The following is an 18,567-nucleotide window of genomic DNA, read 5'->3' as shown; positions in this document are numbered from 1 at the left end:
TAATTTTGAAACAAAGGAAGGATTAAGACAAGGAGACCCACTATCAACGACTCTTTTTAATGTAATACTGGAAGGAATAATCAGGAAAAGTAAAATAAGCACACAGGAAACGATTTTTAAAAATGGCCACCAATGTATTGCATTCGCAGATGATCTAACATTATTATCGACAAGTAAGAAAGAGCTAACAAAATTAATGAGCAATATAATAAAACAAGCCAAACCTTTTGGTCTTCTCATAAATAAGGAAAAGACAAAATACATGATAATGGGAGAAACAGATAAAGAAAATGAAGACAATTTCACATTGGAGATAGAAGGAGAAAATGTATGCGCATTTAAAAGAGTTTCAGAATTTACATACCTGGGTGTAAAAGTAGATGAAAAGGGACATGGGGAAGGGGAAATAAAAGCAAGAATAGCAAAAGCAAACAAAAAGTATGGAGCATTGCGTCCATTAATGAAATCCAAAGATGTGTCAAGAAAAACAAAAATAAGAATCTACAAAACAGTTATCAGACCTACAGCTACATATGCATGTGAAACATGGGTGCTTAAAAAATCAGAAATAGACCTTTTAGAAAGATGGGAGAGGAAAATACAACGAGCAATATATGGAGGCGTGAAAATAGACGGTCAATGGAGAAGAAGAAATAATAAGGAACTTGAAGAAATATATAATGAACCAAAAATAACGACGGCAATCAAAGCACAGAGAATCCGATACTTAGGACACATAGAAAGAATGGGAAAGGCGAGAATGCCAAAAATGGTTCTATTACGTAAGCCAATACAAAAAAGAAGAATAGGAAGACCAAGAAGGAGATGGAAGGACAGCGTATATGAAGACTTAAAACAAAGTAATATTGTAAACTGGAAAGAAAAAGCTTTGGACAGAAAACAATGGAAGGAAGTGGTGAAGAAATGTATGGAAAGACTATAATGTTAAGCGTAGTATTAAGTGTTTTATACAAACAAATGTAATATTGTATATATTATAGTAGTATAGGATATAGCATTATATATAAATATGTAATAGTAATTGTAAGAAAAAATTAAATCTTTCAGCCCTAGGCCTTCACGGCCTGTTGAGCTTAATAAATAAATAAGTACCATTAAACACACAGTTTTTATAAATATTTGACGATTTAAAGTCATCACTTTTATAATTTTTAAAACATTAATTGTCATTAATGTCACTGAATGTATTTTTTCGTAGCAACGAAGGGCATCTGACGTAATATACTTAACGACAGGAGATTATCAAAAATTATCGATTTAATTCAGATTTCTGTAGCTTTCTATTGGTCAGAATCTCCTATGAATGAAATAATCAGTAGTAATTGCACAAGAGCTTTGAAATTATTGAATTTTTCCCGAGTGACACTTTGACAGTTTTAATTTCACGAGCCGAAGGTGAGTGAAATTATGTCAAAGTGTCACGAGAGCAAAAATTCTATATTAATTTCAGAGGTCGAGTGCAATTTGTTGCGATTATTTCATGAATAAAACTGTTCAAAACCAAAATTTTATTGTAATTTATTTATGTAAGTACCATTAAACACACAGTTTTTATAAATATTTGACGATTGAAAGTCATCACTTTTATAATTTTTAATACATTAATGGTCATTAATGTCACTGAATGTATTTTTTGTAGCAACGAAGGGCATCTGACGTAATATACTTAACGACGGGAGATTATCAAAAATTATCGCTTTAATTCAGATTTCTGTAGCTTTCTATTGGTCAGAATCTCCTATGAATGAAATAATCAGTAGTAATTGCACAAGAGCTCTAAAATTATTGAATTTTTCCCGGGTGACACTTTGACAGTTTTACACGCCTTCGGCTTTAGTGTCGCTTTTACACGTCGCTTTTTACTGTTGGCTTTACACGCTTTACTCGCCTTCGGCTCGTGAAATTATGTCAAATTGTCACGAGGGCAAAAATTATATATTAATTTTAGAGATCGAGTGCAATTTGTTGCGATTATTTCATGAATAAAACTGTTCAAAACCAAAATTTTATTGTAATTTATTTATGTAAGTACAAATTAGTACAATTAAACACACAGTTGTTATAAATATTTTACGGTTGAAAGTCATCACTTTTATAATTTTTAAAACATTAATTGTCATTAATGTCACTGAATTTATTTTTTTCGTAGCAACGAAGGGCATCTGACGTAATATACTTGACGACCGGAAATTATCAAAAATTATCAGTTTAATAATATATAATAATAATATATTCATATACTTCTTAATAATTTTAGTCGAATTAATACACTATCTTGTAAAGCTTCAAAAACCTTTACAACAATTTTAACAGTTTTTAAATTAAACCCGAAAAAGTTCTAGCACAAATTTTAAACATCCTTTTTCGGATAAGATCTTTGCTTTTTTGACTTATAAAACTGTTTGAGCGGAGGTAAGATATGTATATTGCGATCGTTTTAGTTAAGATTTTACCACTTTCTATAGGGGGCTTTTGGAATACATATGGTGTAAAGTTTATATATCACCAACAGAATAGCTTATAATCAAGCATTTTGGTATTTTATTTTTGTTTGACATGTTCAAGAGCTTACTTTATTTTATTTTTGAGATAAATGTCTTTTTTAAATAAATTTTTATTCCCTATGACCAAACAATATTAATTTTGTTATTTTTTAGGATTGAATGACATCTACCAGGGTTATGGCTACGAAGACGGTTATGACATAAGTCCATATCTTCAGGATGTTCATGATGAGCATTTATATTAGCCAACAAAATACGCTACTGTACTACTATTGTTAAAATATTGTTAAATTTATTAAGTATTTTAAGTTAAATATATTATATTTAGTAATAAAAAACAAAACAAGATATCGACTTAGTATTAAACAATAAAATCATGCGATCAGTATAAATAGAAGAGAAAGAGTATCAGAGAAGATTTCTTCAAGAAGATATTGTTAAAAACTCAAAACACAAACAGGAGAGAAAACAACTATTAATGGTAGATATAAAGTGACACGACATTTACATGAAGAGTACTTTATAGAAAAGAAATTCGTCATCATAATCTACTTGATAATTCCCTATGGATCTTGACCTTCTTGCAGAGAAGTCACCTCTACCGTCGACGGAATGTGATTTTGTATTATGGGAGATGACACGACACGACGTTAAATTCAGTTCAAAACTTATGACAATTAAAAAGAGAAAAAATATTATTATATTAATTTACTGTTCTATTTCTAGTTCCCCTAAATGTGATACTAAATAGTATTAAATTTGTAGTGTTAAATGGCCTTGTAGAAATATATGTTCAAATTTATGTAGTGTCAGGTTAGGTTAGTTCATTTCCTAGAATTCCTAATTAATATTAAAAATAAGTAATAAATGTAACTGTAGAAAATTGGTCGGAAAGGAAATAAATCAGTTAGCGATTAATTAACTGGCGATGAATCGGCCGGTGATGAATCGGCCGGCGATGAACTGGCGGCGAAGAAAGGTTCTAGACTGTCCGTCGATGCCTAGCAACTACCCTCCACCTTCTGACCCTTAGAATCATAAGGTTTTTTTCCACACTATCAATACATCTTCTAAGCGGTAGTCCTCTACTTCTTCTGCCCTCTGCGTTTGAGAACGTTAATCCCTTCGTGTATTCATTATCTGACATCCTAGCGATATGTCCATCCAATCGGTTGGTGAAACAATGACATAATATACAGGGTGTAACAAAAATACAGGTCATAAATTAAATCACATATTCTGGGACCAAAAATAGTTCGATTGAACCTAACTTACCGTAGTACAAATGCACACAAAATAGTTACAGCCCTTTGAAGTTATACGATAAAAATAGATTTTTTCCGATATATCGAAAACTATTAGGGATTTTTTAATGAAAATGGACACGTGGCATTCTTATAGCAGGAAGATTTTAAAAATAAATTATAGGTAAATTTGTGCACCCCATAAAAATTTAATGGAGGTTTTGTTCCCTTAAACCCCCACAAACTTTTTTGTACTTTTCAATTAAATTATTATTGTGGTACCCTTAGTTAAACACAATGTTTATAAAAATTTTTTGCCTCTCAATATTTTTTCGATAAAACAGTTTTAATCGAGATGCTGCTTCTTTTTTAATATGTTTACATAAAAATCTTATGGGGGATCTGTGCCTTTAAACCCCCCAAATATTTGTGTAAGTTCCAATTAAACTATTATTGCAGTACCATTAGTTAAACAGGATGTTTCTAAAACTTTTTTGCCTCTTAGTATTTTTCCGATGAGGCACCTTTTATCGAGATGTGGCTTCTTTCTAATATGGTTCAAAATATACCTCCCCTTGTGCACCCCATAAATTTTTTTTGGGGGTTTTGATCCCTTAAACCCCCCAAACATTTGTGTACGTTCCAATTAATTCATTATTGTGGTACAATTAGTTAAACACAACGTTTTTAAAACTTTTTTGTCTCCTAGTATTTTTTCGATAAGCGAGTTTTTATCGAGATGCGGCTTTTTATAATATATTTACATAAAAAATTTATGGGAGTTTTGTTCTTTTAATCCCCCCAAATGTTTGTGTACGTTTCAATTAAACTATTATTGTGGTACCATTTGTTAAACACAGTGTTTTGAAAACTTTTTTGCGTCTTACTATTTTTTTGATAAGCCACCTTTTATCGAGATGTAGTTTCTTTTTCAGAATATACCTAAAAATGTAAATAAACACATTTTCAGATTATTAACAGGTCTCTATAATCGTACTTAACCATAATATAAAAATATGTGGTGGATTCGGTAAATATTCAAAATATCTCGATAAACACTGGCTTATCGAAAAAGTCCTAAGAGGCAAAAATATTTTAAAAACAGTGTGTTTAACTAATGGTGCTACACTAATAATTAAATTGGAACGTACACAAAAGTTTGGGGGTTTAAAGGAATAAAACCCCCATAAAATTTTTATGGGGTACACAAATTTCACTTTAATGTTTATTTAAGATGCTGCTGCCATAAGAACGCCTCATGTCCATTTTCAATGAAAAATCTCTAAGAGTTTTCGATATATGAAAAAAAAAATTATTCTCATTTTGTAACTTCAAAGGGCTGTAACTTTTTTTGTGTGCACTATTGTATATAGGTAAGTGAGGTTCAATCAACCTATTTTTGACCCCAGAATCAGCGGTATAATTTATGACCAACATTATCGAGACCCTGTATATTATGTACCTTAGATTATAATGGTAATTATTTTTCAATTGAACATGCCTAGTATCTCAAATTTACTATTATCTACAGGGTGATTGATTAGTAGGGTAAAGCTCAATAGCTCCGCTATAGTAATAGATAGCAATAAAAGTTAATAACAAAAATTTTAGCCACCTTTGAGCTTCACATTACAAAATTAGTTAGAATGTTACAGGGTGTTCGATAACACAGTGGCAGACCTAACTTATGTTTTTTTAAATGGAACACCCTATACTTTATTTTATATTCGAAGTCCTGTTAACTTCTCCATCACAAAAATATGAAGGTTTGTAATGTTATACAGGGTATTTACAAAGTTATAACCAATTTTGTATGAAAATCGTACCAAGTTTAACTCACTGTATAAATAAAAATAAGCACAACAGCTATGGTTTATTAATTCCATATTTTTTTATTTATTGTCAAAATTTTTAAGAGGTATTGATATTGCAAATTTTCTTTATATCAAATACAGGGTGAGTCAAAACGCAAGTACATTATTCTCTCAGTAATGTAAAATGAAGCACCCTGTATTTTATATTATTATTGAAAAGTAACATTAACGTACTTTAATTTTTATATAACATTCCCTATGACCAAATTTATTAGTTTTCGAGATATTTTCATTTTTCAGAGCAAATTATTTTAGGTGTTTAAATTTATCTAAACTTTAAGTAAGCCATGACTGAATTGACAATTGAAGATTACCGATTATCAATCCGGTAATCAATGTAATACTGCAGCAAATAAAGAAATAAAAATAATTTATTAGTAATACATTTTACAAACAAAAACACAATCACTACATGCAACACTTTTGAAACAATTAAAAACTATCTTTTTATGTAAATGCAACAAACCAATAAAGAAAATTAGTAATCAATTTTACAAAAAAACACAGAAACACAAAATACAATATTTTGTGAAGACAACTAAACACTACTTTTGTATGTAAATGTAACAATGTAACAAATAAAGAACGAAACATAATTTATCAGTAATACATTTTGCAAAAAAACATGTTTGAAAAAATTAGAAGCTACTTTTAATAAAATATTTTTAATATTTAATTACATAAGGTTTTCAAAATTATCTCCTAACACATTTATGTACGCCTAAAAAGGATCATTGAATGAGCTACTTACTCTACGGAGCATTTGTAAATTAACACATCGAAATACACTTTGTATTCTACTTTTCATCTCATCCCTTGTTGTTGGAGGTATTTTATAAACTTCAATATTAACGTAACCGCAAAAAAATCAGTCCAGTTTATTAAATTCTGGTGATTTGAGTGGCCACGCTACTGGTGCATTGAAAAATGAAAATATATCTCGAAAACTAATAAATTTAGACATAGGGAATGTTGTCTAAAAATTAAAGTACGGTAATGGTACTTTTCAATAGTGATATAAAATACAGGGTGTTCCATTTAAAATTACTGAGAAAATAATGTACTTGCGTTTTGACTCACCCTGTAATTGATATAAAGAAAATTAGCAATATCGCCCATTCTTCAAAATTTTGACAATACGTTAAAAAATATGGCTTTAATAAACCATTGTTGTTTTGCTTATTTTTATTTATACAGGGAGTTGAACTTGTTACGATTTTCATATAAAATTGGTTATAACTTTGTAAATACCCCGTATAACATAACAAACCTTTATATTTTTGTGATGGAGAAGTTAACAGGATTTCGAATTTAAAATAGCATATAGGGTGTTCTATTTAACAAAACAGAGATTTGGTCTGCCACTGTGTTATCGAACACCCTGTAACATTTTAACTAATTTTGTAATGTGAAGCTCAAAGGTGGCTAAAATTTTTGTTATTAACTTTTATTGCTATGTATTACTATAGCGGAGCTATTGAGCTTTACCCTACTAATCAATCACTCTGTATAATAATTTGTAGGCTTGTGATTTTTAAAAGCGCTTTAACCTTAGTGTTTTCGGTAGTAATTACACGAGAGCTCTAAAATTATCGATTTGTATCCCAAGTGACACTTTGACAGTTTTAATTTCACGACCCGAAGGGGAGTTAAATTATGTTTAAGTGTCACGAAGGCCAAACAAATCGGTAATTTTAAGAGCTCGAGCGTAATTCGGTACGAGTATTTCATGAATGAAACTGTCTTCTTAAATAATTTTAACTAATATTGTATTGATATCTTCACTCGAATATTTGCTAAACCTGTTCATCGTGTTCTCTTTGAAAAGTTGTAAAATATTAATAATCGTCATTAATGTCACTGAATGTTCATTTTTGCGTAGCAACGAATGGCCTCTGACGTAATACGGGAAACGACGGGAAATTATCGAAAAAAATTACCTCTGTAATTTTTATTTTTGGTTTCTATTGGTCAGAATCTCTATGAATGAAATAATCGACAAAAATTTCCGATTGTTGCAGTGTGCTTAATGTTTTTATACAACGTGATAACTAGATTAGACCATAAATGGGTGAAAATTCTGGACCAATTTCACAACTTTATGTCCCACATGTTACAACACATTAAAAATACTTTTAAATACTACGTGTCACTACGAGGCATTTAAACTAATTCAAGTTGCAAACAAATTAATTTTGGAGGCGTTCTTGCATCGATTTCTTATAAGCATGACGAAACCTCCGAATTGTTTCCTTTCCAAATTTAAATAAATATTCAGTTATGCAAAAAAGGTCATTTTTTTGGGCGGAAGAATGGAGTCAAGTAGGTATATATCACTACGCTGACAGACGGTTGCTGCAAATTTACATTCAATAAGCGAATTTCAGAATTCGTGTCTGCATAATCTACAATTGAAATTAACTGATCACGTTACGGGTGCCATGAAAAATTATTATATCAGTTGTTTTAACAAGCCATTAGGCCTGCCGAAACACCGTATGAACTTTTCTTCAGTAAGCGTGTTGGTTTTGTCACAATAAACGGTGTTAATATATTCCATTTAACATGTTTTTACATTATTTATTGCTTTTATATAAATGAATAGAGTAAATAGATAAAGAGCAGATATTTATTAACCGGGAAATAGTTCAAATCGTGAAAGTTATATTTAAGATACATTCAATACAATGCCATGCTACAAATCAATATGATCTAAAATATTTTCAACCGCATTCATGAACTCAAAAAACTCAAGGAAACCGCCTTCGGGGCATTCTTCAACAATGTGACGGACAGTCTGTTATTGCGCATCACAGTCACACTCAGGAGTAAGGGCTTTTCCTCATCTATATATCAAACAATAAAACACCGAAAACGTTTTTTTTTCTATAGTTCCACAAAATTTATTACAACTATGTGACTACAGTTGTTTCGGCAGAGTGCCTTTCTCAAGTGATTTAGTTTACAATGGTTTGCCTATTTAAAGTCTTTAACTGAAGAGGTTGAGGAGTGGGGAGCTGTTTGTCTCGAGTTGGTCATTCAGAATTATATCTGTATTTTTAAATTTATTAATTTCCATAGATTCTAATAAAGATAGCTTAAGGCCTTTATTTTGAATATGCAGAATTTGAAACTGTTCATTAAAAGAACGATTATGATCTAGAAGGTGAAATGCGTATGTAGAAGTGTCTTTTTTTCTATTGTTGAAATAATAACAATTTTCTTTCAGTATTCTTTCAACAATAGTTGAAAGTATATTTAGTACTTTTCAATAATTCAACAGTATTCTTTCAACAATAGAAAAACAGACACTTCTACATACGCAATTCACCTTCTAGATCATAATCATTCTTTTAATGAACAGTTTCAAATTCTGCATATTCAAAATAAAGGCCTTAAGCTATCTTTATTAGAGGCTATGGAAACGTACGTTCCATTAACTGAGACTCCAAGATATTTAAAATGTTCTATATTTTCAAATTTATATTCACCAATATTTAAGCTTATCATGTTAACTGGGTTTTTCCTTGAGCATATTAGGTATTTTGTTTTGTTTTTATTTATTTCTAAACCCCTTTCGGATGCTTCTTTGTATAACTTCATAAATTCTTCCTTTAAACTGTTTAGGTTTCTGCTAATTAATGCTACGTCGTCAGCATACGCCACAAGTTTCGACGTCGATGTTATAATCGTACCTTTTATTTCTGTAGCTCTTACTGTTCCTTCTATAGCGACATTAAATAGTGACGTTGATAGAGAGTCGCCTTGTCGTACTCCACTTGCTATTTCTATATTTTTGGTGATTCCGTTATTTGTAATTATTGCTGTAGTCGATCCTTTCATTTTCATTTTCCTAAGCTTTATAAGTTTCATTGGTATTCGCGGTGTGCAAGTACTTGGAAGGGAAACGAGAAAACGACCGTGCGCGAGTCGCGGAGAAATATTGCAACTATCTTAAATAATTCATATTGTCAATTGAAATTGTCAAATTGACGTATATTTCATACCTTCTGTCATTGAAGCAGAAAAATTATATATTGCTCCACAATATCGATATGATATGCAATTATTATATAAAGGTAAATTTAATTAATTGTATTTTGCTTGCAGTACTGCATTTTAATAACTAATTTTATTTACTACATACAATTGTTTACGTTTGCATAATATAACCTGCATCTTATTTTTTCTTCTTATTATTTTTTTGGACTATGGCCTTGACAATTATCCAGTAACCAGGACTAATATAATTGGCCAATATAATTAAAAGTGCGAATAAAAGTACAGAGCGTAGAAATAGGGGTCGCTTTGCCGAACTTGCAGGGTCCCAATATCTAGGTTTTTCATGTCTTCTATTAGGTCGGGTCTTGTTAAGCTGTCAAAGGCTTGCTTGAAGTCTATGAAAAGGATGTGTAAGTCGATATCATGTTTGTAACATTTCTCAATTGACTGTGTGATTATGTGAACTGCGTCTATTGTTGACCTTCCCTCTCTAAATCCGTGCTGGTAGTCTCCTAGTTTAGTTACAGTGTGTTTTGAGAGTTTTTGTCTGATTAATGATGTCAATATTTTGTAGCAGCTGTTTAACAGTGTTACTCCTCTATAATTGTTGCATTTTGTATTGCCCTCTTTCTTAAAAATCGGAAATATCCATCCAGTTTTCCATTCTTCGAGCATTCTTCCTTCTTCCCAAATCCTTATTATTAGGTCGTATATTTTCCGTTGTAGTTTTTCTCCGCCTCGTTTTATTAGCTCATTTGGCATTTGATCTGGGCCTGCTGTTCTCTTTTGTTTTAGATTTCTTATCACACGTAAAAAGTCCTCATATGACGGCTTTTCTATTTCGATTTCATCATCAAGGGCTGTTTCTTCTGTATATTCAGGAGAACTTTCTCTCGCCTTAAATAAGTCTTCGTAGTATTTCTCCCATCTTTTGGCATAAATCTTAACTGTTGGTTTCTTCTTGTTTTGTGATTTTATATATTTGTAAAGCTTTACATTATTCTTGCTATTTACTTCCAACTCTTCGATAACACTCATAACATAATATATATTCTAATAATAAAACCTCTCGATATTACGAGTGAAAAATGCCAAAAATACCAAAATTCCAATCAAAAATTACGTTGGAGAAAATGGAATCTCGAAGTTTAAAATCGGTATACGTTAACAAATCGTTGATTGGGAAGAATAGTATGATAAGTCAAAAATGGTTGATTTTTAGTTTATATCGACAAACTACTCATAATGAATGGATCTATTATGGAGAAAAGTATTGTAAGTGCAGTTTAAACGATAAGCACTAGAGAGCTCTGTGACCAAGTATGGCATCCCCCACTTCCACGCAACCGGTGTGGAGAAGACTCGGGTAACTCATTTGTCTACAGTTCGTGCTAAGCTTAGGTCATTTTTATTTAATCAATTTTTAATCAAATTTAATCAAAACACTAACACCACTTGCATCTTATTAGTGAATATTTTTGGAGCAAGAGAATTATATTTCAAAATATCATACTCTTCTTTAACAGGTATATTTTATTATAATTTTGGTCAGTATGATGATTACAAATAATATGATACTCTTGAATAAAATAAGTACACCTGTGGGAATTTTATCTTTATTTCATTTTGAGTTAACATAGTTTTGAATATAATTTTGCGCTAAGTATAGCGTGATATTTTTAGTTAACATTGTCTTCAACATAATTTAACTCAAATCCAAGAAATTATTTCGTTTTATCATTCTATTCCTTAAAATATTTTTGTCTTACTAGATACTTAATAACGCATTTTTTTTCACATACGCAGGAGACGAAATTTGTGTTTGCAAATCCTTCTTTATGGCAACTCTTTGCATTAACTCTCAAGTAATTGAGACCATTTTACGCAAACAAAATAATGAAGTAAATGGAATAATACAGGCAGATAATCGAGGTAGACATGAAAAACGTAGCAGTGTTCCTGAAGAGTTGAAAGAAGAAGTGCGTAGTCATATTCGATCTATTCCTCGAATGGAGAGCCACTACTGCAGATCTCAATCAAAGAAAGAATACATTGAAGGAGGAAAAACTATTGCCGACCTGCAAAGAAATTATGAGTAGCGTTGTAAATAACTCGGGAAACCTAACGTAAACCACTTGATGTACTCCAATATATTCAAAGGAGAGTTTAATTTATCTTTTTTTTATTCAAAAAAAGATAAGTGTGATTTTTGCCAGGGTTTTACTAATGCCTCCAAGGTAAAAAAACAAGAACTTCAGGAACAGTACAATAACCATATTGAAGACAAAGAACTGGCAAGAAAAGAGAAGGACATGGATAAAAATTATCCGGATAAAATTGACGCTGTTTATGATATGCAGGCAGCATTGCCATGTCCACAAGGGGACTCGTCTTCTTTTCATTATGTATCAAAACTAAGTGTGTATAATTTAACATTGTACGAGCTTAAAAGTACGGAAGCAATGTGCTTTATGTGGCACGAAGGTCTTGCTCAAAGAGGTGCAAATGAAGTGGGTTCGTGCGTTTGGAATTATTTGCAGTCTGTGAACGCTAAAAATACTGAAATGGTACATGTTGTATTTTATACTGACAACTGTTTCGGACAAAATAAGAACCCATTCGTATTTGCTTTATACATCTATGCAGTTTTTATTCTGGAAAATATTAGGTCCATCACCCATAAATTTTTAATTAGTGGTCATACTCAGAACGAGGGAGACCACGTTCATTCTGTTATTAGAACCTTCAATTTATAGAAAATACTATAGTATTATAGAACGTTTACGTACCAGATAAATATGTAACATTGGTTAGATAAGCAAAGAAACATGGAACTCCATTCAACGTACATGAAATGGGTCATGAGAATTTTTTTGATCTAAAACAACTATCAAGTGATATGGGCATGAAGGATTCTTTTAAGACGGAAGAAGGTGGATCAGTCCCTCTCTCAGGAATATGCGTTTTAAAAGTTACCAAAGAAAATCCTAGTCACCTGCTATATAAAATGTCGTACAAAAAACAGGAATTTAAAACCATAAACCTTCTTCAAAGCAAACGACGACTTCATCAGCACGTGACGTTACTCTAAAACAAGCTTACAAGAAGAAAGTGGGAATAGGTGAAAAAAATCCTGCTCTCTCTTTTTGAAAAGAAAAAAAATGTAGCGGTTATGCCACAATACCACACAATGCTATAGGGATTTTTACGCTAACTTGTAGAAACTTTCATTTTTTTTAATGGGAGCCCAAATTTTTTGTTTTTTTTTATATTGGTATTGTACTATAACTGCGATTTTTTTCATTCATTGTTGTTTAAACTTTAATAAAACATTTAAACTGTTTCGTTTTTTTGTCCCTAATAACCTTATAATTGTGAAATAGTACAAAATTTTTATAAAGAAAAGTATTATAACTCAAAATGGGGATGAAAAATATGAGTTGGGGGTGGTATATGGATTGGATGTAAAACTCATATTGTCAGTTAATACTGTAAGTTTTAATTATTCTGATGAAGAGGATATTTAATATTGTATTGCTTAAGTAATCCGATCTCGTAACCGATCTCAATCTTTAATTGTCTTTTCTGTAAACTTAATGTTTTTGAAATATCATACTATTCTTCCCAATCAACGAAATGCATTTTCTCGGCTTCTCATGAAGCAATTTTCTTCAGTTTTTTTTTGTTTCCAAGTAACTCCAGTAGAGCAATCTAACTAACGCAATAATAAAATGTCAAAGTTGCTTTTGTTTTGTTTTCACCGACGGACTTGCGCTAGTTGTTTGTGCTCTGCTTTTCGAGTCGAACAGCAAATTCGAAGTGTATTTTCGAGGTGGGCGTCCGTTAATCGGGAGCGATATTTGTTTTTCAAAAAAATCATTTTTGAGAAACACGTTTTGCACATGTACGTTGAACCAAACATAGTGGCCAAATTTATTGCAAGGAACGGCAATATAAGTATGAAAAGTGCAGGAAGTCCGCAGTTCAACCTTTCGCGGTCCAGATTTGGGCCGCAATCCGTCTGTTGATGGACTTTCATTACTGTTTATGATTATGTAGTCATGTAGACTGTTTGGATTATGTAGTCAATTATTGACGGTAGTTTTCTTGTAGGTTGCGTCCATGTGAATTTGTGGATATTCTTGTATGATAAGAACCCATTCATTATTTTTAGCGATGGGAATAGGCAAAAATCTCTCAGACGAATACCGTTTTTGTTCAATGTTTCTTTTCGCCATATGTCCCCAATACAGACTGATTCTCCTCTCTTCCTACTCTCCCATTTGCGTCTTCTAAAATGTACAATTAATTGTCATTTTTAATAGCATTTACTACATCGGATAGTTTATTGTAGAAATTGTCCTTTGTTTGTTTATCTGCATCTTCATTGGGAGCGTAGATTCCGATTATTGTTATGCTGTGACCGTTTTTCTCTAACTCTAATGTCTTCCACTGTCATCCACTTCTTTCCATTTTTTAATGTGTTTTCTATAGTTTTTCTTAATTGCTATAAGTACCGTAAAATGGGGTGAATAGGAACGGTTTTCAACTTTCAACTGAAAAAAATGTCACTAACACATGTTGCAAACATAAAACTTATGCATTATTATTTGGGTCTTACTTTCCTCTTTTGATATTTAGATGTTAAAATATTACAAAGTTAATACTTTAATCACAAAAAAAACTAAACCTGGTGTTCCTATTCACCCCTGGAGTGAATGGGAACACCTGTATTAAACACTATTGTGTTCCTATTCGTACATTTGTAGGGTCAATAGAAACAGGTAAAAAGTGTCTAAGGTGTAAAGTAACATACACAAATAAATATAAAGTTTGTATTGTTGGAAAAATATATTGCTGAAATGGAAAATATTTTTTAAACATTAATTTGGCATTTATCTCTGAAATATTATTAACCAGTTTCTTTAATAGTCTAGGAAACTTATCTTTAGCTATTGTGGATACATTCCTGCCTGGTCCTGTTTTTCTTTCCTCAACTATTTTGCGCCACATAACCTTCATGGGCCTTGTTGCGTCTTGACATACATTTAAACTTTTTGGACAGCAGTTCTGATGATTGCAGAAAACCGTATAAATATTTATTTCAAATTTACGGAATCCACATTTGGTCCTTCGAGCCGGATGCTGATAATTCGTAAGTCATAATAATTGGAAAAATAGTGTTCATTAATACCAAGCGTGGTTGAGAACCTTGGTAAAAGTTTCTTTTGGATTGGAGACGATAGCTAACCGCTAGAAACACGTTTTGCAAGGTATAGTTCCCTCCATTCTCTTTGTTGGATCAATATAATATGTATAATTTGTTGTTAGATGAGATATTGTTTCGTTTGGTCTTACTCTATAGAGATATTAGATAAAAAAAGAATTTCTAATGTGTGGGGTGAATGGCAACACAGTAAATATTATGTTCCTATTCACCCCACATATCTCAAATTCATGACCTAAACAGTAATACTTTTGTTAACAAAAAAGTTAACAGATAAATCAAAATACCATCATGTTATATTTTTGTAAATGTTAGAATAAACAAAAAAAGAAAACTCTTCAATCTATTTTGACAGACATTTTGTACCTACTGAGAAAATTTTTTAGGATGAGAAATAATCTCAAAATTAACCACTTTGTTTGAACGCCGAGAACATAAAAACCAGTGACGTTAGCAACACAAATCTAAGTTTCCTAAAACCATATCACGTTAACCCTCTTGAAAAAAATTAAATAGCCCAACCAAAGTAATATATATGTTTAGAAAGACTATTGTTATTGTTTAGTGAAGTTTTGTTCCTATTCACCCCACTGTTCCTATTCACCCCATTTCACGGTACTCTCCTTTTCGCTCTTCAGTCTTTAGGTACACCACTGTACAGACGAATGAAGTTTCCAGTCTCTTCATTTCCTTTCCCTTTTTTCTTCGTTCATGTGAGCACACAGATATCAATCTTTTGTTTCTTTAGCTCTGAAAAAACTTCTGTCTGTTTAGTTCGTATCCCTTGTATATTCCAGGTTGCCATTTTCCATGTCCCTTTTCGTAGCAATTTTCGTCGTCGATTTGATCCATCTGGATTTCGAGGCATTAAGTCGAAATTTTTAGCATATGAATTTTTTTACAAATGATGAAGTGCTAGCCCGTCGATTTAACCTTCTCACTAGAAGGGCCAGAATTTTCTGTCGGGGTTTATTCCCTTAGCCGGAGTGTTTCCCTCCGGGACCAGGAATCCGACCATCTGACCACCAATTCTTTCAAACATTTTTAATATACACGGTTCTAAAAAAATGGGTCTATATGGTTCGCTTTTATCTAATTTTTTATGGGACAACTATTTTTTCACAATAGGCACAACGATAATTTTTTCACTCTTTAATACTTTCACAACGCATCCAAATGTCGTTCATTATTTAGGTAACAAAACCTATTTTGGCAATAATTCGTAAGTGAAAAAGCATAAGATATCAATTTTCATCATATTAGGTATTTTTTCTGTTATGAAAATACAGATACAATGATTTTGCTTGGTCCTTATAGGGTTGACATTGTTAAGCACCATTAGCGAAGCTATTATATTGAAGAAATGATAATGCAGTTACTATCTACAAATATAATAATGAAGAGTTACAGAAACAAAAAATATTGCAGCAGCTAATTCAATTTAATATATAATTACCCTTTAACTTCTGTTTCCTTTTAAGTCTGACATTTCTTGATATGTTCAAAGCAACCGTTCAAAGCGAAGATATAAATGCACAAAATGTTTCCTAATACGGAGGCCAAAACGACATACGAACCATCGTCCATACTATAATGACTACCGAAGTTTTTTTTAATGTCGCTCTCATTACAGTCCAGGAAACGAATTGATTTTATCTCGCAATTTTTTCGGAATAAATCGATTCGCTGGAAAATTTGAGAATAAGAAGTGAATAGTCCAAGGATCATAAGCTGTTTGATGCCAAAATGTTTTTTATCATGGAGTAGTGGCCACTCCATCTCGGGGGGTGGAAATTTTTTATTATATTTTGACAGCAAATATTGGTAAAAAAACTAATTCGAAACAAAAAAGTTTAATAAATTTTTTTGATAAAATTAATATTTTTCGAGAATAAAATAAAAATAAAAATTCCATTTTTATTCAGCTGCAATGCGAAGGCAAAACAATCTTATTCTTCACTTAGAATACGGAGCGCACTCCAGCACTCTGGATCGACGATTTTCGACTCTTGTTGGAGTCTCATCGGAGATAACGTAGGCCTGCTGCTCCATACTTTAAGTGACCAACACCGAGAGTTTATCCTCCAAACCGCAACTGACGTGAATGGACTAGGTGACCAGCGTCATCTGGCAATTGAAAGATGAAGTAGTTTTCAATCCTAATAGCAATATTAATAATATTTAAAAATATTAAAATATTACTAAAAGATTTTTAAATTGAAAACTTATTGGTCCATTTTCTTGGTAACACCTCCAAGGCTTCTAAAATTTGCAAGCCAGATGGATGCTGAAGCGAAGAAAACAAGAGGGAATTCAAAAAACTTACAATTCACGACCCCGTCTGATCAGCTGGTAAATTCCAACAGAAAATGAACCTAGTTATTCAAAAAATTCCATTTTTATTCAGTAGCAATGCGAAGGCAAAACAATCTTATTTTTCACTTAGAATACGGAGCGCAGTCCAGCAATCTGAATCGACGATTTTCGACCCTTGTTGGAGTCTCGTCGGAGAGAACGTAGGCCTGCTGCTCCATACTCTAATATTTTTTTATTTATTCGCTATAGAATGTGTTAGTGTTATATCGACAATGCTTTTAATCAGTTTTGTGCTAATAACTTTAAAATTATTCGTTTTATCAAAACAACTGTAATTAACAAAAACGTGCCTTTTAAAAAATTAAGCAAATATATTTTTTTAGTTTTCTTGAGGACTAGTTAGTCCAGAAAGCCACTGCGCATCCGCTAGGAAAAATATTCTAATTCGGATTTTTTGCACAATCTTACTCAAAAAGGACTCCTTTTAACAAATTTGCATCTTGCCAGGACCAAAAGGTGGTCAAAAATTTTTTAAACGTTTTTTTTTTCCTAAAATTATTTTTTTCGCATGGAAAAAAGTTTTTTTAGGTTTTTTGGATCATTCCAAACCGAAAAGGTCTTTAGTGACTTTTCTCTAAAAATGATAGTTTTTGACATATAAGCGATTAAAAATTGCGAAATCGGCCATTTTTAACACTCGAAAACTATGTGAAAAACTGAAAATTTGAATGTTGCCAAGGTAGGTAGATATTCTTTAAACATCGATTGATGAAATCCCGAAGAGTTTTTTGCAATACAATATTCAGAACTCCTTTGTTTTTTAATTGCTAGTCAAGCGTGCGCGACACTATTTTCCACCGACAGTATGGTGCAAATGAAAGGAATAAATTCGTTATTTCGTAAACCGGCGACTTTAAGAAAAAATCCCGAAACAGGTCGATTTTTATTTTTAAGTTATGATATTGTGGCATATATGGTATACTAGTGACGTCATCCATCTGGACGTGATGACGTAATCAATGATTTATTTAAACGAGAATAGGGGTCGTGTGCTAGCTCAATTGAAAGGTTCTTCAATTCTCTATTCAGTAATATAAACATTTACATAATTATTTATACAGGGTGTCCAAAAAATTTTTATTAAATTAAATTATTTGACAAAAAAAGAAGTAGAAGGACACCCTGTATAAATAATTATGTAAATGTTTACATTACTGAATAGAGAATTGAAGAACCTTTCAAGTGAGCTACCACACGACCCCTATTCTCATTTAAAAAAATCATCGATTACGTCATCACGCCCAGACGGATGACGTCACTAGTATACCATATACGCCACAATATCATAACTTAAAAATAAAAATCGACCTATTTCGGGA

The 18,567-nt window shown here is 31.8% G+C and overlaps 1 protein-coding gene across 1 annotated transcript in view; it reads left to right on the top strand.

Annotated features, from left to right (window-relative positions):
• Nucleotides 1-2,873, top strand: part of LOC126889904 (cuticle protein 7-like) — a 181,565-nt gene extending 178,692 nt beyond the window's left edge. Inside the window, exon 4 of the mRNA XM_050658620.1 lies at nt 2,679-2,873. Coding sequence (XP_050514577.1) covers nt 2,679-2,770 — 92 coding nt within the window. The 3' untranslated portion in view covers nt 2,771-2,873. The remainder of the gene's footprint in view (nt 1-2,678) is intronic.
• Nucleotides 2,874-18,567: the final 15,694 nt, after the last annotated feature.

Source organism: Diabrotica virgifera, chromosome 8 (assembly GCF_917563875.1).
Source record: "Diabrotica virgifera virgifera chromosome 8, PGI_DIABVI_V3a".
NCBI classification, from domain to species: domain Eukaryota; kingdom Metazoa; phylum Arthropoda; class Insecta; order Coleoptera; family Chrysomelidae; genus Diabrotica; species Diabrotica virgifera.
The sequence above is the reverse complement of the archived record's forward strand: the minus strand, read 5'-3'. Positions and strand labels throughout refer to the sequence as shown.